Source organism: Uloborus diversus, chromosome 10, assembly GCF_026930045.1.
Source record: "Uloborus diversus isolate 005 chromosome 10, Udiv.v.3.1, whole genome shotgun sequence".
Classification (NCBI taxonomy): domain Eukaryota; kingdom Metazoa; phylum Arthropoda; class Arachnida; order Araneae; family Uloboridae; genus Uloborus; species Uloborus diversus.
This window is the reverse complement of record NC_072740.1, coordinates 98,861,887-98,889,784: the sequence shown is the minus strand read 5'-3', so window position 1 is coordinate 98,889,784 and position 27,898 is coordinate 98,861,887. Positions and strand designations below refer to the sequence as shown.

Genomic DNA, 27,898 nt, shown 5'->3' with positions numbered 1-27,898 from the left:
AATATATATATATATATATAATATGCATTTATTTACAAAATGTGTGTAGATATAGATAAGATGAGGTTATATTATGGAATACCATTTAAATTTCTATAAATAACTTTACCAGTTTTTTGATAAAGAATTCGTAGATCACCTTGAGTACATAAAATAACTAACTGAAATGAATTCTCACTTGCAACAGAAGTAGGTTAATATGAAATAGACTGGTAGCTTAGACATTTGAAAAGCTTAAAATGTTGAGTTTTGTTTTGGTGCCCTAGTTCTTAGTTTCTCCTTTTCCTCTAGTTATTCCTCCATTTTATGTATGGAAGTCGGCTGTTATAAAAGATCCTGCTGTATGTGACTTTTTTTTTTTTTTTGCAAGGGGGGTGGAGTATTAATGTATGGATAGGAGAAAATTTAACATTTGAGAGTACAGTAACTCTCAAATCCATAAAAGCTTGGTACCTTGCAAATTTTATGGCTTTCTAATCAATGACTTGCTTTAAAGATTTTGACATGATACATTGTAAACTTATTGTTATTTTCAAAATAACTGTTACACTTAGAAAAATGATACTAGAACAGCTAAATGAGCCTAAAAGTAAATTTTTTAAGCATTTAATCCATACCCTTAATTTCTTTTAACAATTTTTAAGCTGTTCTTTGCTGACAGTTTCTGCCACCTCAACACTAAAGCACCCATTAGCAAGTTTAGTGAGCAGATGGCAGGGCCCTCTAGTCTTTATATATTGTTTGAAATTTGTCTATATAGTCAATTAATAAAAATGTTAGGCTAAGGTATATTTTTGATAAAAAGATAAAAGGTCTGAAATTCATTTTTATGTCACATGCAATCAAAATTTTATTTTCAGAACACCATAGTACCAGACTAACTCTCAGTGACTATGGTAATGTTTTTTTAATGTTAAGTGCTTATGGTTGATACAGCAGTTGAAAAATTATGAATAAAAACTTTTCCTATATTTAATCCCATAGCTCTTCATAAATCATTCAGAAAATTTACATTTACCGATTCTACTTCAGTATTAATGAACTTGGTAATGACATAATAAAAATTGAAATTTTGGAGTAAAAATAACAAATTTAAATATTTTTCTCTTACTGAATCCAGACTGTACATTATAGTTCATTGACATTCGTTTAGGCTGTACATTATAGTGACAATAATTATTTTCTCTGCACTAAACTAGCATGATAGCAAATAATTACTAAGTCATATTTTATTATGATAAAATAAATACTATGACAGTATAAAGCAAGGGTATAGTTGCTTAACTGACTAGTGCAACAATAAAAAAATTCAAGACAAAGCATTGTAGCTTGAGTACAACTACCTGGATGCATCATAAACTCTTATGCAGTTTTCTCATCTTGAAGTGCAATTTATGAGCCTGCAGAACCATTGCCCATAGTTATGTTATTTGTTTGTGAAAAGACATTCACTCTAGTTTGAATTGTATGCAATTTGCGCCCCAAACCATTATGCCATGATTAGATCTGTCTCCACGTCGACACCACACACGTATGTGGTGACTATCACTGGATAAACGGAAGCGGGATTCATCTGAGCGTCTTAGCGGACGCTGTGATTGCAAACCACGTGCAACCCAACATTGAGAAATGGTTGTGGTTGACAGGAGAACATTCAGGGTGTCTTGCATCTGCTGCAGGAACAAGTGACTTGTGGGTCTCTTACATCTTGTCAGTGGATGCATCAATCCACGCATCTTAACGTCACTCTGGCTGTCCCTGCACCCCTCAATCTTACCACATTTCGTTGTTCCAACCATCTTCGGCACTGCTGATGCACTGTGCTCGCATCCATATGGGTATCGGCTGCAATTTGACGTATAGACTAACCTCCCCTTCTCAGTCCGATCACCATACCCCTCGTTAAATCGTCTATCTGCTGGAAGTGCCTTCGTTGATGGCGGGCTGGCATTCTCTCGTGTTACACGTATCCTCCAAGACAAAAACAAAATTTCTTCGATAATTCTTCAGTCAGAAATAACGACACGAATATTGCCCATTCTGCAAGTTCCTTCCCTTATATCTTAGTTCACGTCCGTTGGAGAGGTGCGCATTTCACTTCATTTACATAACTCAGTGATGTACGTCTACTCTAAAATTTGCATAAATTTCTGAGCACTCCTTCTTAGTGTTGCATTTTCAATGTCGAGCAGTGTATTTGGAAGTTTATAGCTCTGTTATGGTAAGTTTTTGATCATACTAGCTTTTTAAATAGTATCTGGAAGACTCCGGAGGAAAGTTTAAACCCAGATATGTTGACTGAATTGAAAACTGAATAGTTCATTTAACTGTTTTGAAATACGTATTGTGTTCTTGAAAATAATTTGCCCATAGTTCTGTCACTTGTTTGTGAAAATACATACTCTAGTTTGAAATGCAGGCATCCAGTTCTACCCTGACACTCAGTGCACTGAGATAAAGACTCATAAAAACTACACTTTTTAGCATTTTTCAATACAAAAACTGCCATTTTTTGATTGCTTAAAGGGTGAGCCTCGCAACTAATGAGGATATTGAATAATCTATATTCTTACCTAAATTATGTACAAAAACCATGGTTGAGCCTCTAAGCAGGGAACCAGAGGGCCTCAAACATAGCACTTTTTCATTTTTTTCGACAAAGTTTGGGGAAAACTGAAAAGCTGTACTGAAGATCAGCCACAAAATTTAAGATATACTATTTCAATTTAGGTACTTAATGTCATGTTGTAAACGTAAGAATTTTTTTGACTGATGCTTAATTCTCAGAAATAATCCATTTTTAAAACCGCTGATTTCGAAAAACCTTTACATCGGGCTCCACTTTACAAATTTTTACAGGTCCCCCAAAATTTTTTTGGAGGAAAAGAAAAAAAAAAGTGTCTTCTAAAATCTTTAAGGAATTCACCATAAAAGTTGAGCAAAATCAAAAATGGTGTATATCCAAACATCCCATTTCTGCCCAGTTCTTATAAAAACTGGCTCTTAACTATTCATAGTGTAATTAAGGTAATAGTAAAATACTAAAAAGTGGCCTTTTTTGAGTTTAACTCATTGGAATTAAAAATGACTCATTCAATTCTGTACCTCATTTATTACCACTCTTTCCTATTCATTCAATATTTATATAGCATTGTAATATCGGTATTTAGCATTTATTTTAGGCATCAAACCGCAGTATTTTGGATTCTTAATGTTTTTTTATACTTTTCTTTTCATGAATTAATACATAGACTAATAAATATTTTTTCATTGTATATATATATATATATATATATATATATATATATATATATATATATATATATATATATATATATATATATATATATATATATTGACTTTTCTGTTTATTGGTAAACTTCTGTTTGTTTTTTTTAGTTTTAAGAAGAATGAAGGGGAAAGATGCATGCTCAGATCTACATGTATTCAAAAATATTCAACATTTTGTCTTGAAATTCTCAAAGTATGAATAATTAAAATGAAAATGTAGATTATAGCATAAGTTACGAAGAAAAGAAATCATAAACAGCAGCTCTGAGTGCCCAAAAAATGTTAAATGATGCAAAATTTGAAAAGGATGTAAAATTGGATCTCGTTGAAATATAAAGTTAAATAATTTTTATGACAGTTAAGAAAGTAAGTTAGTTACACTAAGTTTTGTCGAAGTCTTGAGATAGTGGGTGGTAAAATCTCATTTTTTGTGGTTTATTTGAGGTGAACTATTTTCAAACATAGGATAACATTATTTGTTTGCAGTTAATGCTCTACAATGATGTACGTTCGCTATTTAATCAGGGCTGAAAAGTAAATTTCTTTTTCTAGGTGGATATGGTTTTTGCATCTTTTATTCGCAATGCATCTGGTGTCAAGCAAATTAGAGAAATTCTAGGTGAAGAAGGAAAAGGCATTAAGATCATTTCTAAAATTGAAAATCATGAAGGGGTGAAAAAGTAACTTCACATTTTCATTTAAATTTGTTTTATTGAATTACTGTAAATAGTGAAATAAGACTTAATTCTCATCAGGTGTTTTTTTTTAGTACTGTGTTAAGAAATAGGTTTAATATTCACCATATTATGCCAAATTTTATTATTTCATCTGACATGAAATCTGGAAACACAATATTAATGAAATGGCTTTTTTCTATATGATTCTGATATTGAAGATTTAAAAAATGCACACAAGCTTTAAAGAAAATCTTTTCATTCATGTGATTTTTTCTTCTAATTGGCAGAGGAAGGAGGATTTCTAGAGAGATGGAAAACAAAAATTGATTTTTTTTATAGAAATTTGCAAATTGAACAACCGCAACCCATGCTGACCAGTGCCTGAAAGTAAAACAGCACTGTGTACTAAACCAAATCGAAGAAAAGAATCTCGGAAGTTTGAAATTTTATGTTGATAAAACGTTGTCCCTATAGCCCCACATGTACCACAGGAATATTTATCCAAATTTTAAAAATATTTAGGTGTCCCAGCGCATGCCTAAAGTTTATCTTTTTTAAATTGATTTTTTTTCTCTGTATTTTTTTTTTCAAATGTAAGTTAAAGTTTAAGAAGTTACCAAGCACAATGAAGTCAGTAATTAGGATTAGATAAAAAAATTTTGGTCAATTGCAATATTTAAGTCTTCCCACATAGTACTCAAAATAGATTTTTCAAGTTTAAGTTAAATTCTGAATTTTAAATACATTATTTTTTTTATTATTCGTTTGAAAATGTGTTCACTAATGATTTGTTGAACTTGATATTTTAATGAAATATGTAATTTTTTAACAGATAAATCAAATAATTTTTTTGAAAGCATTATAAATTTTAGGATTCCTGGTGGACACCTATATATTTTTTATTTGGATAAATATTTTTGTGGTACATGTAGCACTATAGGGTCAAGGGTTTATCAAAATGAAATTGCGAACTTCGGAAAAGATTCTTTATTTAGCCTATAGTACACAGGGCTGGTTCACGCTTTCAGGCTCAAGTCGGCGCACAGTTTGCCATCGTTCAAATTATATAAAACTTTTTTCACAACTGCTTTGACTGAAAGGGAAAATATTAGAGGGTGTGCAACTTGAAGCGTGCGATTTTGAAATCTATTTTTGGGTCGAAGTTCAAAATCGTTGTCCTGTTTCTTGGATGTCGGAATATCGTCAAATCTCTTTCCTTTCAAAGACTTAGAGTCATGGTAATAAGAAGGAATATGTTTGAGATTAGGCCAGTATGGTGGATGTTTAATTTGCAGCACCCCCCTTTTTTTTTGCAAGCATCTCTTTAGACAAACTATGAATTGATCTTTTGTTAATTTGTTTTCCTGTTTTCAATTAAGAACCAATGCACCAAACATGCACTTTGTAAAATAAGTCTTACACAGAACACAAGCGACACTTGACTGAGAAACAGTAGGGACAGGTGGTCAACACCTGCAACTTTGCAGGTGCAGCATTTTGTTTTCTCCAGTGTTGCCAGTTTGACAATCTGACTTCACTGAATTTTATTATCAAAGGTTATGTGAAGAATAATTTTATTTCTACTTAGAAAGTAAGTCATATTTGTAATTTTTATCAATGTTTTAGGACATTTAATGGTAAACTACTTTGTTTTTTCTATTGAAGCCCGATGCGACCAAGTTGTAGTTTAACCCTTAGTTAAACTCCCCTTAGCCATCCCTTAGTTAAACTGAGATTTTTAAAAATATTTCTCATGATTTGAACAGAAGTTTAAAGAAAAGAAATTTTAAAGTGTTTTTAAAAAAATCATGTATTTATTAATAAGTTTAATAACAATTCATGTTCATCTTCCACTTCTTACCTATGTTTTTCTTAACATTTAAACAATGAATTTTAGTATTTGGCTATGAGATCTAGAGTGAAAAAAATTGTAAAAAATGTTCAATAGTTATTTTTTTCTCTTAAAAATTGCTGTTAATATTGTGGAGTATTTTTGAAACTTTTCCTGTTGATAAATGATGAAAAATTAATATGGGGGTTCATTTCGCGTCAAATTGCCTAATGGCCATGTGCCGTCACGTCTCTGTTTTTGTTCATTATTTTTTTTTTACGAATAGATATGTATGAGATAAGCTCAAATTGATTTTTTAAAGATTTTTTGAATGAAAATTTTGCTTTGACAAATTTTTCAAGAATTCGATTTTGATCATTTTTCGGAGACACCATATTGGCATGAATTTATACAAGTACAAATGATGACCAGCAACAGGCTCTGAGCCCAGCTAGGCTGGTCCTAGTAAGTTTATAAGTTCCCTATGAAATCAATGGCCCTCTTATAGCTATCCACCCCCTTGTTCATTACCACTTTCTGGTAAGCTGTTCCAAGTGCCCATGACTCTACTAAAGAAGTAATTTTTCCTAATTTCCAGGTTAGTCCGAGTTTTGAATAGCTCCCCCCCCCCCACTGTCCCCTTGTCTTGCTTTCCGTGAAAAAATTTAACCCCTTAAGATCTTTCATTTTGATAAATTTAAACAACTAAATCATGTCCTCTCTGGCTCTCCTTTGCTCCATGCTATATGTATTAACTCTATGAAGTCTTATCATAGTCTAAATCTGAAAGTCCTCTTACTAGTCTAATAACCCTTTAGTAACCCTTTCCAATGCAGAAATATCTTGAGATAAGGGGACCAAAACTGAACAGAATACTCCAAATGAGGTCTTACTAAACTCCTATATAACGGCAGAACCTTCTTCGATTTGTTTGAAATAGATCTATTACTAAACCCGAGCATTTGGTTGGCTTTGTTACTTGCAATGCTGCACTGTTGACTAAACTTGAAATCCTGATTTATAAAGATGCCCACATCAATAATGTTTTCTGCCTGACTAATGATTGAACCCTGTAAATACAGGGGTCTGGCCAGAGGATATTTGGGTCCGTTAACGGACCCTTCACAAAAATCCGATCAACCAAAACGGACCTTTCACAAAATCCTGATCAAACAAAACGGACCCTTCACAAAATTCTGATAAACAAGATCGGATCTTTCAAAAATTGTTTATTGAAAGAGCAAATCTGAAAGCAAAGTAACGCATATTTCTGTGTATAAACCGATAACTTTTGGAACCTTTTTGTAAGTCAAATTAGAGGGATCAGCTTATACAAAATCGGCTAATTTTGAAAAAAAAAAAAAAAAAAAAATCGGCGCTCTTGCGATGCTCCTGCAAGGGATAAATAATTGCTACTGCCTAATAAATATAATGGTTGTTTGTTTTATCACATCTAATTAGCAGCGATGTTGTTGTAAACTTTTCTGAAAAGGCATTGGTAAGCACTTTTCTCTCCGCTCATGATTTAATAAACAATAACAATATATATCTGCGAAATGAACTTAGAACTGCAAAGGGATAGGGGAAAGGGAGGATATGGGGGGATATGGGTGGGGAAAAATATGATTGCTTCAGGTAGGGTTACCAACTGCAAAATTATCACCACTTAGCGTCTGGCGTTGAACCTTTATAATGACTTGATTAGAAAATATTCTCATCATTTTACCAGCTTGTCAATATTTGCGTTTTTACGGTGCGGTGCGATGTTTAATTGTTATTTTGGGAGAAAATTATATGGGTTTTGATTTTTCGATGTAACAAGGATGATTAACTTTAAATAAACTCTTTTAATTACCGTTTTTTTTTTCTTTAGATGTCTACATTTTGAAAAATGCAATCTTTTAACATCCGATATGAGAATCATATTTTGTTCTTTTTTCAAGCTAGCTTCGCTTTATTAGGATGCAAATAAATGAAAAGTCTCTTTATTTCTGTTAGAACTCTCTTTTCAAGTTTTTAAAGCAAAATTCCATTTTCTGTTATGAGTCAAAAATTAAAATGCTGAATAGATGGTTTATTTTATTTATTTATTTTTTTTTTTTTTGCGTCAACTGTGTCCACAAATATTAATGAAATGTTTATCATAGGACTCTAAAATACAATTTTAAAATAATTTTATCAAAAATATTTCTTTTAGAAGCCGTTTTTATACTTTTGGTGTTTTTTTACACTTTGAGAATTGCGATCTCTTTGCATCCGCTATGGAAATCCGATTTTTCGAATTTTTGATGATTATTACGCTTTGTTAAGAGGTAAACAATTAAAATATCTTTTTATTTTTGTTAAAATCACGGAATTTATAAGTTTTAAACGAAATTCTGTGCTTTTTAAGAGTGTCTTGGGTCAAAAAGTTAAATACTGAACCCTATTCTGAATTTTATTTTATTTATTTATTTTTTGTTACAATTATTTTAAATACTGCACAGAAATATTTCTAGTATAATTTAACATAATGTAGAATGGTAGATAAATATTAATACTTGAGAGAGCGATGCCCCCCCCCCCCCCCCCCCGCCAAATATCAGAGAAACACCTCAGAATGATTTTCTCAACATAGAAGAGAAAAACACTCAACTTTAAGTTTAATTGATGCAGTTTGTGCCATCTCTAAATTCTAAAATTTCGTTTTAACATTTTTTTTTTGCGAATTTATTTGATTTTTCACAAAATTCATTCATTTTTCACAAAATTATTTGATTTTTCACAAAAAACGGACCCTGTGAAAAATCCTGGACAGACCCCTGAAATAACTTGTACACTTATTTTCATGGTCTAAGTGTAGCACTTGACATTTCCCTACATTAACTGCCATACCCCACTCATCCGCCCACTTAGTAATATGATCTGAATCCTCTTGAAGCTGTTTTACTTGTTCCTCATTCCCATTTTTGTCAATGTCATTCATAAAAATAATAAACAGAAGAGGCCCTAAAACTGATCCCTGAGGAACCCCGCTTAAAATATCACTCCATTTAAAATGATTTCCTCTCACAACTACTCTTTGTTTCCTTCCAGTCAGCCAATTCCTAACCCAAAGTAAGGTTTTTCCTCCTATTCCTATATTAGCTAGTTTGTTGAGAAGAGCAACATGCAGTACCTTATCAAAAGCTTTTTGAAAATCAATATAAACAGCATCCACAGACTTCTTGTTATCTAAAGCAAAGGTAAACTTGTCTTAGAAATGCAATCAATTAGTAGCCCACGATTAACCTTTTCTGAAACCATACTGCAAACTAGTCAACAGACTATTGGTCTCTAAGGAATTATTTCACAAATGCCGGGTACATTGGCCATTAGGCCATAAAACTGTGGGCTCTCCAATATTTTTCGACAACGCAATTAAAATTAGTTAGTGCAGAGCAGTCGTCCAGATGAGCAGCGTCCATGGTTTGTCCAGAGTTGCATAAAGTGCAGGTCGGGGAATCCTTCAGATGAAAGCGGAACAAATAGGCATTGAAACAATCGTGTCCTGTTAAGTCTAAAAGCAAGTCTCTAAGGAATTCATAATCTTAATTTTGATTAAAGTTTCAAAAATCTTTCAACCCACTGAAGTCAGACTTACAGGTCTGTTTACAGAATGCTTTTTGTTTTGAAATAAAACCACGTTAAATAATAATACAGTTTTTACTACATTAATATAGTTTTTTTTTTAACTTTTTTCTTTTAAATAAAAAGCTGAATATGCTTTAAAGTCATATGTGGCTAATGTAGTATGGAGTCTTCATTTTGTGTTCTAACTCCATTTTTCAATTAAATTCTTTTCTCTACAGGAGGGGGGGGGGGTTAGATATTCGTTTTGTTGTGGTTTTAATGCTGTTTTCAATTAAATTATCTGTACCACTCTTGGGGGTGGGGGTCATTGTTTTCGTTCTGTATTCAAGGCGGTACTTTTTTTTTTTTTCAATTTTTCTCAAGCCAAACGTGTTGAAGTTTTTTGAAGATTTGCACACATTTTAGTTATTTTACATAGGGGGGGGGGGTATTTTCATTCATTTGAGAGATTTCTTTAAAATTTTTAGCATAGTTTTCGGTGCGAGTACATCCAGTGATTTTTAATTGTCATTTATTGTGCTGGCAGTAATTAAAACAAATGTGACAGACAAACACAATGATGTAAAAAATAACATACATAAATTATTCAAAGAATGTTGATTGCCATTAGTATAATAAATTCTTAAACCTAATTGTAATACAAATTTATCTCCAACTATGCTATGTTAAAAAATGTAATAAAGTTTTAAAATGTTTAGAAATATCTGGGGGGGGGGGGGGGCATTAATGAAATTTTGCCTACATTATTCAGTAGAATTTTATTATGATTTTAGTTAGCTTTAATATAAGTTGTGAGTGCCTTAAGTAAAAAATTATCAAATAGCAAAATTAATTACTTTCACTGAGACCCAAAATTTAACAAATTGGGAAAACAACTTATAGAGATATCTTTGTGAGATAACATAGCTTCTCATACTTGCATCTTCTTTTTCATAAGACATAAACTTTCCATTGTACTCAACTTTTTCCTGCATTTTGTTACAAAATAAATCTCTTATAGCACTTACTCATTGGAGAAAGGGAATCATTAATTTTTTTATTGGTTCAATTGAATTACTTTTATTTTAATGATGTCATAGAAAATAGTTCTGTGTTAATATAAAGATTTTTATGCAGTTTTTATTTTAACTATTTTTCTGTTTTTAGAATTGATGAAATAATTGAAGAAAGTGATGGAATCATGGTTGCTAGGGGAGACCTTGGAATAGAAATACCTCCTGAAAAAGTATTTTTGGCTCAGAAAATGATGATAGCAAAATGCAACATGCTGTGTAAACCAGTTATTTGTGCAACACAAGTGAGTTTTTTTTTTATATCAATAAAAAAAATGATTGTAGGCTTTATAGTCTGTGCTCCTTTTTTTTTTCTATTTTGAGATTGAGCTATTTTTAGTTTGAATTAGGTTTGGAATTGGGATCATTTGATTGTGGCTAAAGTAATGTTCAGAGATTCATCTTCATTACGTAGCATAGATTTGAAATGCTTAGCAATTATTCAATAGTAATTTTGCTAAATTTTGTCAAGGAATAGTTTCATACAGAAAAAAAAAGAGAAACTGTAAATCTTATCAATTGCTTTTAAAAATTAATTTATGGTACTTTGCCAGAATGTCTGTTCATTTTTTTTCTTCCAAACCTCAAATTTGATCCATCAGTGGCCATTGTACATGAGTCAGTACTGACCATACTGTTGTTTAGAAGTGGTAACCAGGTGGCCACTACTAGATCACACAATATTATATCAGAAATGAGGCTGGTTATTATGTAAAGATATTACAACCTATTAAAAGGACAATCAAGTTGATTTATGAAAAACCTTCCTGATTCAGTAGTGGCCACTCTTGAATTACCAGACTTTTTTGGCACTAGTAATGTCTGAAACTGTCAGCCAAGAAAGCAACTATTTTGAGTTGAAATTATTCCAAACATGATCTTTCACATTTCACAACATGGTTACAGCTGTAAAAATATTACTTTTGGGCCTTGTTCTATTCATAATACAACACAATGTTTACATACCTCGTTATGGAGAAGCGTTCGAAGACAGCTGAAAAAACATGGACAATCCAGGCGACCAGACTGAATAGTTGATAACGATTTTCCATGATGCTCTACCTACTCCTACTTGAACTGCTCACTACAATATAGCCTGAGCTCTACCTCCTGCAAGTTTGAATCCATTGGGAGACCTGGAATCCTTATTTTTCAAATATGAACCTTAAAGTCACAACTACTGGTGCATTTACCTAAGTTGATACATAATGAATCATTGATATATCTGCAACAAAAAGGTGTAGTACTGGGATTGTCAAGACAAAATTTTCTTTCATAAAATAATTGAAAAAGGTTTGCTAGGGTAGAACTAAAATTAGCACCCATTGCAATACCATTAATTTGTTGAAAGCATGAATTGCAATTTTTGAAAAAGTTGTTAAAGATGCAAAATTTAAAAAGTTTGAGAAAAAATTCCACGTTAATATTTAGTGAAGCATTAACTGTTTTGAAGAGTTCAGTAATTGTCAATAGCAGTAAAATCTGTATGCTTCACTAATTATTAATGAGGAAATGATAAAAGACAAATTTCGATTCAAAGTTAACTGTCTGTAAAGTTGTTCTTCTTGCCTCAATTTTTTTTATTGCCATCATTGTTTCACAAGCCATCAGAATCAAAAGAATTTGCAACACTATTGCAGCATTCAACCAAGAAATGAATATGCTTAAAAAAATTACTTAAAGAATTTCCCAAATATTCTCGTAAAAAAAATTCTCTTGCATAGCCTTTAATCAACATTTTGCTTCACTAACAGTTTAACTATTCATTTTTATGAATTTTCTGGAGAAAACCACACATGTGGACTTCAATTGATGATTTCTTTTGAAATTTGTTTTTTGGTCGACCCTGCATGAATTACGGACCTGCTTTTAACGGATGATCTTTTTTATTTTGAATGGTTTTGTTTTACTTTTATTGACTGGCATGAATACTGACATAACAATCATTGATTTTAGTTTGCAACCGGACATATAGGTAAGACTGCTGGCGGTACCTTGGTGGGTTATTATTGATAGCCTTTGGCTTCTAATAACAGATAAAAACCCAGTGTATAGATTTAGGTATCAGTTCTAGAAATCTGCATTCATTTTTCACATGTGGTGCATTTAGTTCAATGTATTCCTGAATGATAGCTTTTTTGGAACTGGACTTACATTTAGTTTTAGTGTAATTTTTTGGTCTTTTGACCATAGGATGAAGATGAAATATATTATAATAATGGTTTGTCAATGCAGGTTAAATCATCTTCATTTTATAAAGTTACAAATATTATTACTGGATCTACTGTACAGTACTATTATAGCATGGTATTTTATTACTACATACTGTGCGGACCGTTACTGGTTTATTTTGTGCCTCTCTTTCCTATTGATCATTCATTTTGTCCATCGCTAAAGTATTTTATGTTTAACTTTTTTAAATATACAGTTAAATTTCAGTTCTTTATGTAATAAATGGTAATATATAAATGAGGAATGGTTTTCAACAGTTTGAGGTGTTTAGAAGTGTCAAAACTAGTTCCGGACATTTAAAAAAAATTCTACAAAAATCCTTTACCACAACAAAATTATGCAAGGGGTCTTGGAACGCATCCCTCGTGTAAGTAGAGAATAGACTGTATTAATTTTTGATTCAACTAAAAATTATAAAATACCACTTGATTAAGAAACATATGTACATACTTTATTTAAGGGTCATTCTCCAGATAATGTGACTTTTGAAAACAAATACTTTTCAATTTGAAAACCTTTTGTTTCCCTTTTTGTTTTTATTCTTACATGAAAGTGTTACCTACTAGAAGCAACCATAAACAATGGCCCAGCTAAGTATTATTTTATTCATCAATAAAAAAATTTAAAAAATGCCTTGTTCACAGAAATGAAAAAAAGGTTTAAAAATAGAGGCCAATTTAACATCAAAGTAGTAATTTTGTTGATTGTGCAAACGATGAGCTATTTTAATAATTAGTGGGAATTTAATATTAAGCTCGTCTAATTAAAGTACAGTTGGCTTTCTGTTTAACGACTTTCAAGGGACCACAAAAAATTGTCCTTAAGTAGTAATCGTCCTAAAATAGAATGCTTTTAAAACTAAAGTGGACCATCTGGGGCTGTGAAAAGCCATCGTTAAATAGAGCTTCGTTAAACAGAGAGCCATCTGTACATCTTAATTAGTAATCTTTTTAGTTCAAATGTGTTAAATTTGAGAATATAATGACAATTTATAATTTTGATAGAATGCTTAAGATTGATGTATTTCCCCTCCATCATTAATTCTTATCTCAGAAATAATGACACTGAGGTGAGGAATTTTCCATTAATATAGGCCTAATGGATACATTTTTCAAGGAAATATTTTTATTCATTACTACAATCTGCTCATGTTAAGCATATGAAAAAGTGTTCACTTCTTTTTTTTTTTACATTAATTTACATCCCTGAAATTCTAGTTCTCGGTAAGTCACAATAACCATACTTGGTTTTTAAAACAAAATCTATATATCTTGTTTTTCGACAAAAATCTCACAACTTCTTTATGGCTGAAAATAAACAAGGTACTCTTGTTCCATGGAAAGTAAAATTTGATGTCATTACTTTCATGTGTTAATGATAAATGATGTTTTGGGTTTAGGTAACAGAGGTGAGAATTTATTGTGCGACATGATTCCTTATAGTACTGAAACAAAATAAAATACAATGTTAAAAAATTAAATATACTTAAAAAATTAGTATTTGACACTTATGAAAGGAATAAAATAAGTATATACTTTTAATTATAGTTATTAAGCAAACATTCACACAAGGTGTGTCGCATCCCACGGAGGTTAAAATTCACATGTTTTGAACTAAAAATATACTAAAATAAAAATTAAGATTGTTGGCAGGTTTAAATACCATAGGCTCTCTGCTTAACGACTCTTTATTTAACGACTTTCTCTATTTAGACAGCTTTTCACGCTCCGAGATGGTCCACTATAGTATTATAAGCATTCTATTTAAGGACAATGTCTACTTAGGGACGATTTTTTGTGGTCCCTTGAAAGGCGTTAAACAGAGAGCCAATTGTAGATATATTTTTGAAATTTAAAAGCATTGTTAAATGAATTGTTCCTTAAAGTTTTTACTGTAGAAGGCGTGTGGCAGAAAAGTTTCTTTTTGAAGAAGGACCCTTATTTTTTTTACCAACTAATGGTTGAAGCAATATTGTTTTTTTTTTTCTATTTCAAATGTATACAATGTTGCAGTTTTTTTTATTTGTCGAATATTTTTCTCCATTTGCACAGTGCTTTTAGATAACCTTATAATTTTTATAAAGATGAAGTCTTGAATTAAATAGTTTCTTAAATGAAAAAAAATAAAAGGAACCCAAAATTAGCCTGCTGACCACAGGCTATCCCCAAATACTTTGAAATTTTCATGTCTAGTTAACTAACAATAATTTTACTAACTGTAATATGAAAATTTGCTGAAATTAATTTGAAATTATTTTGAGAAAGTTATGAAAGTGGGGGAAAGTAAATCCTCTCTCAGAAATAAACTATGAACTGTTTCTTAAGTCAAAATTTTAGTGAAAAAATATGAAGAAATTAATACTATTGAAAATAATCATTATGATTATTTCCTGGCTCTGCCAATTATCAACAGCGAATTAATTGGTAATTGGCCAATTTGCATATTGGCACATCTCTTAAATGAACCCTCTTCCTTGTGCTATTTGGCAATCCTAATGCTTTGTGCTAAATGGTAAGGAAATGATGGAGATCAAGATTTTTTTAGTAATTAGACTTGACCCAACCGTATTATTTCTGAATTTCATTGCCTATGCAAAACATTTTGGCAACTATGCAAGAAAAGCGAGGTACCAATGATACCTAACTTTTGTATCTTGATTTTGAACTCTGAGCGAACCTATTTAAATTAACTAACAAATTAGTGCAAATACAGTAAAACCTGTAAAGTTGACCACCCTTGTAAGTTGACCACCTGTTTAAGTTGACCACTTTTTTCAGGTACGGAATTAGCCCTTATCATATAAATCAACATTTGTAAGTTGACCACCTGTTTAAGTTGACCACTAAAGTAGTGAACCGCAAGTGGTCAACTTACACAGGTTTCACTGTATTATAATTATGAAATGGATTTTCATTCCAGATGTTGGAAAGTATGGTAAAAAAACCTAGGCCCACAAGAGCAGAGAGTTCAGATGTTGCAAATGCTGTGCTGGATGGAGCAGACTGTGTTATGCTCTCAGGTGAAACTGCTAAAGGTGATTATCCACTTCAAGCTGTGAAAATGATGCATGCTATATGTGTAGAAGCAGAAGCGGCAATTTTTCAGCGGCATGTATTCATTGAACTTAGCATGAAGACTCCTGTCCCTACTGATTCAACACATACCGTTGCTATTGCTGCTGTGAATGCATCAATGAAATGCTTAGCTTCAGCCATCATAGTTATTACTACAACTGGGAGGTGAGTTCAGTTGTTTATTGTTTATGGTATTTTGCTTGAAATTTTTAGTGTATTTTATCTATTTGATTCACTGTAAGATAGTTAAATTTTTAGAAATGTTGACAGTCATTAAGACTTTCAAACATTTTTGTGATGTAATTCACTTGTCAATTAATACAGTTGACTCATAAATCTGGATCCCAAAAATCCAGACCTATAATCAGGAATATATATATATTTAGATAAACAGTAAGACCCAAGCAATTATCAAAGCTAATTATTGAATTTATTTATAAATTTACATTGCAATTTCTGCATTTTAATGCAATTATTTCAAAATAAAAAGAAATGAAGAAACTTATTTAGATACACATAGGAAGGCCACATTTTTATGTATCACTCATCTCTAATTTTTAGAGTTCCACTTCATTCAACAATGTGTTTTAAAATCCTACCAAGAGAGCCTCCTTTGAACAGGGAAAATAAAATTAGCTTTCATTGAGGCATGATTTTATATTGTCCAATATACCTGTATAAAACTAATGAATGTAGCGAACTGATATTTTACTTGATGGAACACTTTTAACCTACATACTTTCTGAAGAAAGAAGTGAATGAAAGAAGAATCACCAGGAAGTGCCAGTTTTATTCATCAACTCCAAATAGAAAATGCAAGGAGGGCGCTGGATGCCCGTAACCCTATTGTGCGATGAGGTTTTATCAATAAAGTAATCGCACCAATGACTAATTTAATTAGTGCATTTTTTAGCTGCAGAGTGTAACTGGAGTCCTTTTCAGAAAACAGTACCTGTATTTGAAATTATGACTTTATTTCCTCCTTGGTGATATGATACATTGGTATCCTAGGCGAGCTATTTACATATGAAATATGATATTGCAAAATAAGTTCTCTCGAAGTATAATTAGTTTAGTAAAACAGGCAAAACCATTATTTGTAAATTTGCATTATGACAAATGAAGAATCATTTATGCAATCAAAGTTACATTTATTTAAACTTAAGGTTTGCAGTTAAAGTTTACAGTTATAAAATGCCTATTCGTGAGCATGACAGCTAGCAGCCGACTTGGCTGACTATGAAACTAAAATACGGCGCCTTAAAAGAGAGAGCAACTGAGCTACAGAAGCAACATATATAGTCAGCCAGAGTCATTTGCAGGTGAAATGCTCATTTCCTGATGTTAGAACGGCGGCCAATAAAATGGATAAGGAACTTCGTCATTTCATGACGTAAGGCACGCACATGTCTAAGATCGGGAAATACGTTACATACATTGAAATTAGCATTTGTGACTTTGCAAGATAAAAGGAAATAAGGATTTATAAGCCAAAGCCAAATATATCAAAATAAGCAAATAATTGATAATATTATTTGGGATTCCCAACAATTACTGGTATATCTTACCTATATATCATCAATGACAGCTTAAAAATTTAACTCAATTTCAGAAACTCTTTGGAAAGAGCTTCCGACTCCCTTCCCCCTTAAGTCATCCAAAGACAGCCAAAAAAAGTTATAAAAACTTTAAAAACGGAAGTCTTTTGGGAGGGGAGATAGACCCCCCTCCCCCTCAAAGACTGCAAGTTTGTTTCAGATTTGTTTTATAGAAATTGCAATCCCCCCTCCCCACATTGCCAAAGACAATCAAAAGTTTCAAGACTTAAATTTCAAAACATTTTTGAGCAAGAGACCCGCGAATCCCCTAACTCTAAACTCATCCAATCATAACCTGAAATAGCAATACTTCAGCACGGAGAAATTTTACTACCCCCCCCCCCCCCCGAACTCCTTACCCTTAGTTCACTAAATTTGCGGCTTTTCAACTCCAGTTTCAGAAGTTGTAATGGGAGCTGCATCCCCTACTCCCCTCCTAACTACATCACCTATAACAGCCTTAAATTTTTAAGAACCTTAATTTCCAAAATTTATTGAGAGAAAGCTTTTGAATCCCCTCTCTTTAAGTCCCGCCAGAGGTTGCCTAAACAGTTCTCAATACTTCAGCTTTGCTAAGTTTTTGGGGGAAGGGGGAGAGGGATCCCCCAAACCCCACACATTATGTTAACTAAAGATGATCTAAAATTGCAATTTCAGAATTTTGCCTAAAGAGAGCTCCTTCCTTGACATTATCAAAGACAGCCTAAAAGCTTTAAGATTTCAGTTACAAACATTTTTCAGGACCAAAATATAGTTATCCAAATATAGTGTGAAATATAGTTTTTAATGCTTTAGCTATGAAAAATTTTCAGGTTCGCAAGATTCACCAATAATTTCTTAAATTAGTGTTTTTAAGATTTCTGATTCTAATTTTTTAAAGTCTCCCCTCTCCTCTTTTTTGCAATGCAAAAGACAGCCTAAGCATTTGGACTAATGTTTTCACAAGTTTTTGCAGAGGAGAAATCCTGAACCACCCTTATCTTCAAAACACAACCTACAATTGCATTTTAACGGCGCAACTTGCGATTTTTTTTCTGGAGCCCTTGATGGCGAAAAAATCGAATACAAATGTCGATGTAAATGTGTGGGGATCAAACTGAATAATAATTGAAGCATATTTTTCAAACATCCAATTTTTCTTTCTTTTCTAGCTTTTTTCTGAAGGAAAGTCATCAAATTTCTTTCCGTCCTGTCCTCCCGCTCAGCAATTTGGGCAAGACGGAAATCCGCCTTGAGACGGAAGGTCTTGCTACTTGTGGTTGGCAGTATGAAAGAAAATAATAATAAAGAAGATAAATCACCAAATAAATAATCAAAAGGGGAAATTTTTACCTCAAAAGAAAAATAAAATTGTATTTATTCAGTAAAGAAAAAAAGTGGTAACCATCTTAAGGGTTTACAGTACCTCAAAAATGATGAAATTATCAAAAAAAAAAAAAGTTTTATCGCTGATTCTGGACACAGGGGAAAAGTTTCATTGCTTTAGTTCAAATATTTAAAAAGTTATGAGTGGTTTTAGGCCATGCTGGCTATGTGTTCTTATGCAAAAGAAAAATTGCTTTTTCTCTATGATGGTTTTTTTGTTTTCATGTCATTATAATCCCTAAAGATATTTTTCTATTTAAGATACAGCTTTAAAGTAATACTTTTTGAAATTGGGATTACATATTTGACAAAACTGTGCATTGGGTAAGCATTTTATAAATTACTCAGATGTTTAGAGCATGTTGAACTTTTAAAAACCAAATTTTCAAAAAAGAAAACTTTGATTTTTTTACGTAATTAATCATAGAAAATTTTCTAAAACTCATAAGCAAATGAATGCACAGATTTTTAGAGATGATTATAGTGATCATTTAGCAAAACAAAATTTTTAAATTAGTGCAAAAATAAAGAAGCCCTAGGGATTTTAAAAAATTGAAATGTTCCTCATTTTTTTGAATTTTCTAAAGAAGTAGGCAATATTTTTAAATTTTGAAAATAAATTGATTACAAAATAAGTATGCATGTTATGGTTTCAAAGAAATATAAAATTTACTTAAATTTAAAAAAAAAATGTTTGAAAGGTATTGTGACCCCTTAATAGTTTTATTAAACGCTAGTTTAAAATGATATTGTGCAAACGATAATTTTCAGATATTAAAATGCTCTTCCATTAGGCCTAAAAATGCTTTTAACATTTTCCCCAGAATTTTGCAGCCTTGTTTTCTTTAATTCGAAGGAAGAAAAACAATTTTAAGGATATTTTTTGTGGCCTTTCGAATGGGACCTGAATCAAGAAAATCGAGTAATTGTTTTGGATAGAAAGAGGTATTTAATGCCTTTTTCAGAATCTAAAATTAAAATTTGAACAATTCAGTAAATTTTTGGCGTTTATAAGCCCCCCTATGTTCCTTCTCGGTACCCAAGTACCTCCCTGCCAAATTTGGACGAGATCCAATATACACTGGATTTGTATAGGGAACATATATACACACATATATATATACATATATATTTTTTGTGTTATTTATATAGATAGCAATTAACAAAAATCATAACTGCAGAAATGCACCAATTTTTTGCAAAAGTATAAAAATCTGGCATGTATGATCATAAGCTTCCTCATTGCATTTTCTTTTGCTTCTTTTTTAACTCATTTTCAAAAATTGCATCCAAACCTTCCGAATTCTTTTCCAAAAAGTAAGCGATATCAACTTCTATTGAAGTAGAAGAGGTGTGATCAAAAAGTGCAGTTAATGAATTTTTATAGCAGCAACTGTGCTGAAACTACATCTAAATTCTGTAATTTGTCCAGAAGCGTGATCATCTGAGACTAGTAGGGACAAGTTGTAACAGGTTTGAAGTTGGCAGTTAGCTGTTACAGCCACTAGAGTGACGTTGAGTTTATCGTGTCTGTCGCACAATATGAATTTCAAACAACACATTAACATTAAGTTTTGTTTTTAAGTTGCAAAAGAGCTCATAAAATGTTAAAATTGGTGCACGGCGATAATGTGGTAACTCTGGTGACTGTGTACAAATGGTATGACCGATTTAAAAACTGTTATGAGACTGTTGAAGACAAGGAGCGTGCGGGAAGTCCAGTAACCTCCAAAACAGAAGAAAGTGTGCAAAAAGTAGAAACAATGATTCATTCAAACAGACGAATGACTACTTAAGAGCTACCGGAAGACCTTAACATCTCATGGCTCTGTTCAAAGCATTTTAACTGAGTTGCAAATGAGACAAGTGAGGGCAAAATGTGTTCCCAGACTTTTGAGTGATGAATCGAAGGAAGATGGTGTTTCGCGAGTTTCTTGCCGGAAAAAGTGTTCCTGTTTGTCCATATTCACCAGATTTAGCACCATGCAACATCTGCCTCTTCCTAAAAATTAAAACTGTGCTGAATAAAAACTTTTTGACACCATCATTGACATTTTGAGGGCAATGACCGAGCAGCTGAAAGCCCTAGACACCTTCCAGAAATGCATCCAATCATGGAAACAATGTTTGGATAAGTGTATTGCTCGCTAAGCACACTACTTTGAAGGAGATTAAATCAAATTTTATGCCTCCTTATTACTTCTTTTAATAAAACATAATTCCCGTATTTTTTTTATCACACCTCGTACATGGCATTATATTTGTACATCAGCTCATTTAGTTGTGATTTTTTCCATGCATCTCGGTTATAAGTCAAGTTTTCCAACTGTTCAACTATTGTGGGTACCTTCCTTTTAAAAAAAATCCTAGTATTTTAGAAAAACTTTAAAAATATACTGTATTTTTTAATTTGTATACTTTTTACAGGAGTGCACATCAAATTTCTAAGTATCGACCAAAATGCCCCATAATTGCTGTGTCGAGACTTGCCCATACAACACGTCAAGCACATTTGTTTAGAGGAATTTTGCCTTTACACTTCACTGGTAAGATAAATTTTGCTATTAATGAGGAAAAGTAAAATGATTTGTTTTGAAAGTCTGCTAATATTGCCCATATTCATTTTACATACCAGAGAGCCTGACAAAGTTGCAGTAATAAAAAAGTTGAAATAGATAGTTGTTGATCATATTTCAACAAAAAACTCTTTATAATGAAACATATATGTATATACCAATTACATTGAAAGGTTTGTAACCTATACTGTCTCAGTTTAAATTGTACAGTTACTCAAAGAAATTATTTTTCCGAATAATATAACTCTGCTCACTGTCAAATTTTAAAGTTTCATTGCATGTTCTAATCACTCGACCGATAAGAAAAACCTTAAAGGACTAAACCATGCAAAAAATATTTTATTATGTAAAGTTTATTCTTGTAAGTGCATTTAAGCTTCATACAAAATATGATGAATTTTCAAATTATTTTAAAATTCAGTTTTTGCACAACACTAAATTGTTGATCAACTAATTAGTATTAAAAGAATTTAAATAGTAAACAACTAACAATTGAATAATAATGAAAAATAATTCACAAGCTGATTGTAGCAATTATGAGTCTTTACTCCTTTAAGACTTAAAATAACATTACACTAATATTTATATTACGGAGAGAATATGTGAGCTGTTCTCATCTGTGCCCCTACATGTGTCCATAACTGCTCTGTCATCTACCTTAGAGCTAATTTTAAAAAATAAAGAATTTTATCTAATTAAATTTAAAAAATCATAAATTTACTTGAATGTACATATAATGGTTTGCATTAATTAAGTTTAGCATATTAGTTCAAAATATGTTTTCACATGAAGACAGCAATAAAATTACAATACCTGGTAAAACAAAGTAGTCACCACAGAATAAAGCTGACCCTTAGCTCTAAAAATTCGGCTACAGGGTTCATACTCAACTTTGAAACTTAAAAGTAAAGAGTTTTTAAGGAGTTTTGCATAAGTTAATTTTATTTTCTAACTACTAGTTTCTTGTTTAAAGATTCAAGTTTTAAAACATATTTCAGAAAAATCATGCACAACTCTTTTATAATTTAATTTTTTTTCATACAATACATTGAATGCACAAACATACTAAATTTATAGTAAAATATGCATTTACTGCTTCTTAGACTTGAGCCGAATCACTCAAATTGGAGGGAGGGGGGAGTAACCATTGAAATGTATGTATATATATATATATATATATATATATATATATATTGAAATTGAATAAAAAATAAGTGAAATAGATCGAAAATTAGTTTTTTTTCATAACGAAAACGCGTACTAACAATTTCCTAACCAAAAAAGACTTTAAAATAAAATAAAAATTATAATAAGCCAACTGAAAGTATGCTCTTATTTGTGAAAATTGCAACACCATGAAGAAAGCATCATAGTTTGATGAAATTTAATACACAGTTGAGTGGTAATGGTACAAATAAATGATTACATTTTCAAACCAAACAAACAATAAAAAGAGAGAAATTAGTATTTTGTGTGGCCACCACGCGCCACAATAAGAGCTGCTACACGCGTCGGCATGGAGTGAAACAAAGTTTGAATATCTGCCTTCGAAAGAGTATTCCATATTGTTTGTATATGCAACCAAAGTTCGTCTGTCGAAGCAACAGGATGAGGATCACAAGCGAGACGCCGCCCAACGAAATTCCACACGTTGAATCAGTGACATGTCCGAGAAATATGTAGGCCAAGGAAGAAGCTGTACCTGCTGCGAATTAAGGTAGGATTTGACAGTCCTGGCGACATGTGAATGGGCATTATCCCTGCTGGAATACAAGCCCTGGCAATTCTTGCAATAAAGGAATAGCTTGGGGCTGTAAAACTTCGTTTATATATCGGGTACTGTTCAAATTGCTCACAATTCGTAGCAATTGTGATCGTCCATGATATGCTTTGGCATCCCAAACCATAACTCCGGGTGTTCCTCCACTGTGGCGTTCGATATTGCACTCTGGAATGTGCCGTTCACCGGCATAGAGCCTGATATGAATTTGGCCATCCTAGTGCCACAAATTAACACCGGATTCCTCAGAAAAGATGACCTGCTGCCAATCAGCTCCTATGCACATTGGCCCATTCTAGCCGCAGGCCGCCATGGTTTTGCGCGAGAGGAATCCTGTATAAAGGAATCTTTGGGCGCAGCCCACGCTGCAGCAGACTTCTCCGAATTGATGAAGCACACAATGAAACGCCTGTAGCTGTTGACCACTATGCTGCCGTGTGCAGGTAAATGGCAGTATCTACAAAAATGAGTTTCTGATATATTTGAAGAAACGCGTTTTTGATTTCCCACAAATATCAATTAAATATTGAAATTTGATTTTAGGCTATTCTATATGTTTATATCGAAGTATTTTTTGGGCAGTTTGTTTCAATTTGATTTTGCAATCAAAATTTTAATTAAAGCAGATACTGTCGTTTACCTGCACTTTGCAGTAGTAATTTTCATGCACTTTTACTGATAATCAGCAGTAACTGCACACTATGCTACACACTAACTGCTGTACTATTGAATGACCAATAATTACAAATTCAACATAATACGGAGTAGATATGTCATTAAGAAGTATATTTATTGCATGCAATGTGAATAATATATTTTACTTTAAAAAATAAATAATACCGTGTATACACTTGACATAAATTTAATGTAAATAAATGAAATGTAATTTAAAAATAAAATAAAAAGGCATTTGTTTTGATTGCTTACGGCATTGTCAAAAACTCTTTAATGTTCATACGTTGTCACTTGGCAACTAGGAAGATTCTTCAGGCATTTTTAAAACTATGACAAATCGCTTAATGTTCTGCACTTTGCAATAACGCAATAAATATCCATGAAAATTTAGGCGAAAGAAATGCTTCGTGTGTTAATGGCACTCATCGAACTACTAAAAGTGCAGCAGCTTAGTATATATAAAAAATTGTGAAAATATCGTCTGCCACAGAACAAAACAAATGGAACAGAATCATTCTGTTGGTACACGTTTATTTATCGTCTGCCAAGCATTACTTGTGTTTGCTCGTATGTTCTCTAACTGTACATTAGCAAAAAATAATTTTGTTTTATTGTTTTTAGAACACGGATATTTAGAATCAAAAAAAATTTTTTTTAAATGTTTGAAGGGCTGTGAAATTACAAAATGTTTTCTTCGACTTTATTTGAAATAAAGTATGATTATTTTTCCCCCAAGTATCTCCCCCTTTTAAGTATGTCTTTCGCTCAAGGACGAGAGACTAATTTCCAAATTTTGCCGAAAGATAAAATACGACCTGGCACGCATACCTACATCTAATGAGAAGTGACTAGGAATCATTTTAAAAAATGCAATATTTTCTCTAAATTTGCCAAATCAAAGAAATTTTTGAGAAGTCACAGAATGACCTCCCATCGAGGCGTTACTGCTTGCTCTTAGTTGAGCTAAAAAGAAATCGCGAAAACTGTTTATGTGTCTTGGTTCAAGTTTTGGCGGCGATTCATTTATGTTCCATTCTCCAGACAATGGTTACGGGCAAGTATAGAGCAGTAAGTACATACTGATGATTACCTGCATAGTGTATCGATAATATCAGTTACTGCTAATCACAGCTGATAAAAAAAATGCTTTTATTTAACGCTAACCAAATAAACATGTTTGCACCATAAAACTGAAGAAGCATAGATTTGAAAAATTCCAAAAAAGAAAAAGAAAAGAAAATGGAAAAAATTTCAGTTACTGTCATTTACCCTCCCACGGTAGAAGGATCATGGGCAAAAAATTTGCAGTTACTGCCGTTTGCCTGCCCACGGGAGAAAGTTTTCGTTCTTCCGTGTGCAGGTAAAGAGCAGTAAGTGCATTCTGCCAATTACCTGCAAAATGTAGCGACAAAAGCAGTTACTGCCGTTTACCAGACCACGGGAGAAAGTTTTCGTTCTTCCGTGGGCAGGTAAAGAGCAGTATGTACATACTGCCGATTTCCCACAAAATGTTGCTAAAAAAGCAGTTATTGCTAATTACCACTGATAAAAAAAATGCTTTTTTTTCTGCAGCAGCAAAATAAAAATGTTTGTACCATAAAACTATAGTAATAAATATTTCAAAAATGCAAAAAAAATGAAAATCGAAAAATCTGCAGTTTACCTGCACACGGCAGTATGCTGCCAATTATCTAGAAGATGCTGTGCAGTCCATCAGCGCCATACGAACTAGGTGTCTGTCATCGCGAGCCGACGTCACATTTCGGGGTCCACTCCCAGATCTTCGAGTTGTCCGACTTTCGTCCGTCTACTGTTTCCAAACATGCATGATTGTGCTACTGTTACGCTGCACAGGAGCGACTATAGCAAAATAAAACAATCCAGCTTCATGAAGGCCGAAGATTCTGCCTCGTTCAAACTCCGAAATTTCTCAAATTTCGTTTTCTTTCGTCGAAGAAGCATAGTAAAGACTCTAGCATATAACCACCGATTAATCATACACGCCTAGCTACAGCTGTCTATTTATATTCGGCTTGATCCGCCGTTCAGAGGGCACTGCTCAGCATACGCATGCGCTACCGGTCTGCAATTCTAATCATTTGCATATCATGCCCTACTTTACATTTCCTGCAATTTTCAGCTCACTCACGTAGGTCCTTCATGGTGTTGCAATTTTCACAAACAGGAGTGTAGTAGAGGCCAAAATAATTGAAATATTTACAGGTTACAAAAGGAGAAACTTCAAACACAACAATTTTTAGCAAAGATTGTGTTTGATTTTGGCATATTTAAAAAAAATTAGGTTACTCATACGAGATTGAAATACAGAAAATTCAATTTAAATATTAAGAATCCATTTGAAAAATTGTACAAATTATATTAATCTTGAAAGTGGGTCAAAATTTTGTAGACTATTCCAAAACTTTTGTGACTCTATGCTGATAAACATAGAAAACTGCCAAATTTTAAGAATTTCTTTTAAAAACTATGAAAATTATAATTCTAGGAAATAGTAGTACCACTGTTTAGCTAATAAGTTGCTCTTTCATCTATCGCATAAAATGTTAATTTATAAATGTTGAGTAATTAATATCTACATTTTTAAAATTAAAAAAAAAATCTGATTTAAAGTCCAATTTTTTTATTAAAAAAAATCACAAACCCTGCTACACATAACGTATGAATTAAAACATTTGAAATTGTTGAAACAAAAATTAATTTAAGCCAGCAATTCCGTACTCAACTTTCTAACCTTAGACACTCTTAAAGGACATGAATTTCGTTAACTTTAACGATTTTAATAAAAAATATAACTTAATTTCTTTGCCTCTGCACAAGGCATCGTAAGTGTCATTAATGCAAAAAAATCTTAATCCAAAGGCGGATAAAAAAAGATTGGGATTTTCGAAGTGAATGCATTAAAAGTAAAAAGAACGGCACATAAAAGAATTTAAGTAAATTATTTTAGAATTGCGTTTTAGAGCTCTACAGTAAACGTATTTATAACAATAGATCTAATTGAAACAAAGTTCAAATTAAACCAGCAATTTAGATTTTAACTTTTCGACTCTCCCAGAGTTTCGGTTGAAAATTTTAACGTTGTGATTCTTATAGGGATAAAAAGAAATTTCATTTATTTTCACTGTAAAAAAGCATCAAAAATCAGAAACTCTATTCTCATATTGGATGCAAAGAGATTGCTTCAATCAAAATGAAAGCATCAAAAGTCTACAAATGGCAAATAAAATTTATTAAAGCAAAAAAATTTTAGAACAGTACTTTAACAAGTCTACAAGACGTATATTATTAATAATTATTGAAATAACCATCATAAACTTAGAGTAAGGAAAAAAAGTTTTGGATGTGGGGAAGAAAATAGTTAACAAAAAGATCGGATTTCTGGTATTAGCAAAAAAAAAAACTGAATTCTGGTAAAATTCGGTGTATTGTATCGGATTGGCGATAGCAGAAAATTTTTAAGGCCATGTAGAATAAAAAATAAGGAGTTCGTAATGAGATAAGAGCCCTTAAAACTCCTGAATTTCACGCTATTATTTTCTTTTCTTAAAAAGCAGGAGTTTGTAAGGAGCATACGAACCCTGAAGTAGGACTGATATCGCCATTACTTGAGAATTTTTCAAGATTTTTTGCTTGATATCCTAGTAAAACATACCATATTCATAAGCGCTCCCCTTTCCCCTAGGAAAATTATAAGTGATCCTTTATTATCTGCAGCACAAAGAGTTTGAAATTTACATGTTTCTTTCATTACATTTTCTTGTATATAGCCTTTTGAAAAACTTTTCTTTCAGGTTCACGTCTTCCTGACTGGCCTCATGATGTTGATGTGAGAATTCAATTTGCAATCGATTTTGGTGTAAAAAGAAAGTTCATCAATTCTGGTGATGCTGTAATAGTGGTCACAGGTTGGAGGAAAGGAGCTGGTGCTACAAATACAATGCGTGTGCTTTATGTTGAGTAAAAATGTTACATAAATGTATTGGTTAACATGTGTTACTGTTATGTTAATTATTCCATGTTCTACTTAAATGTTTTTTATTTTAAATGTCTCTTCATGAATTGAAGTTATTTCACTGTAAACAATGTAAATGAATTGTAAATGTTCAAGTAGTTG

General features: G+C 32.2%; 1 protein-coding gene across 1 annotated transcript; it reads left to right on the top strand.

Annotated features, from left to right (window-relative positions):
- Positions 1-3,822: 3,822 nt before the first annotated feature.
- LOC129231877 (pyruvate kinase PKM-like) lies at positions 3,823-27,758 on the top strand. Its single transcript, XM_054866266.1, has 5 exons — positions 3,823-3,971; positions 10,558-10,708; positions 15,615-15,934; positions 21,160-21,278; positions 27,576-27,758. The coding sequence occupies exons 1-5, from the start codon at positions 3,850-3,852 to the stop codon at positions 27,743-27,745; spliced, it is 882 nt and encodes a 293-aa protein (XP_054722241.1). The 5' UTR covers positions 3,823-3,849; the 3' UTR covers positions 27,746-27,758.
- Positions 27,759-27,898: the final 140 nt, after the last annotated feature.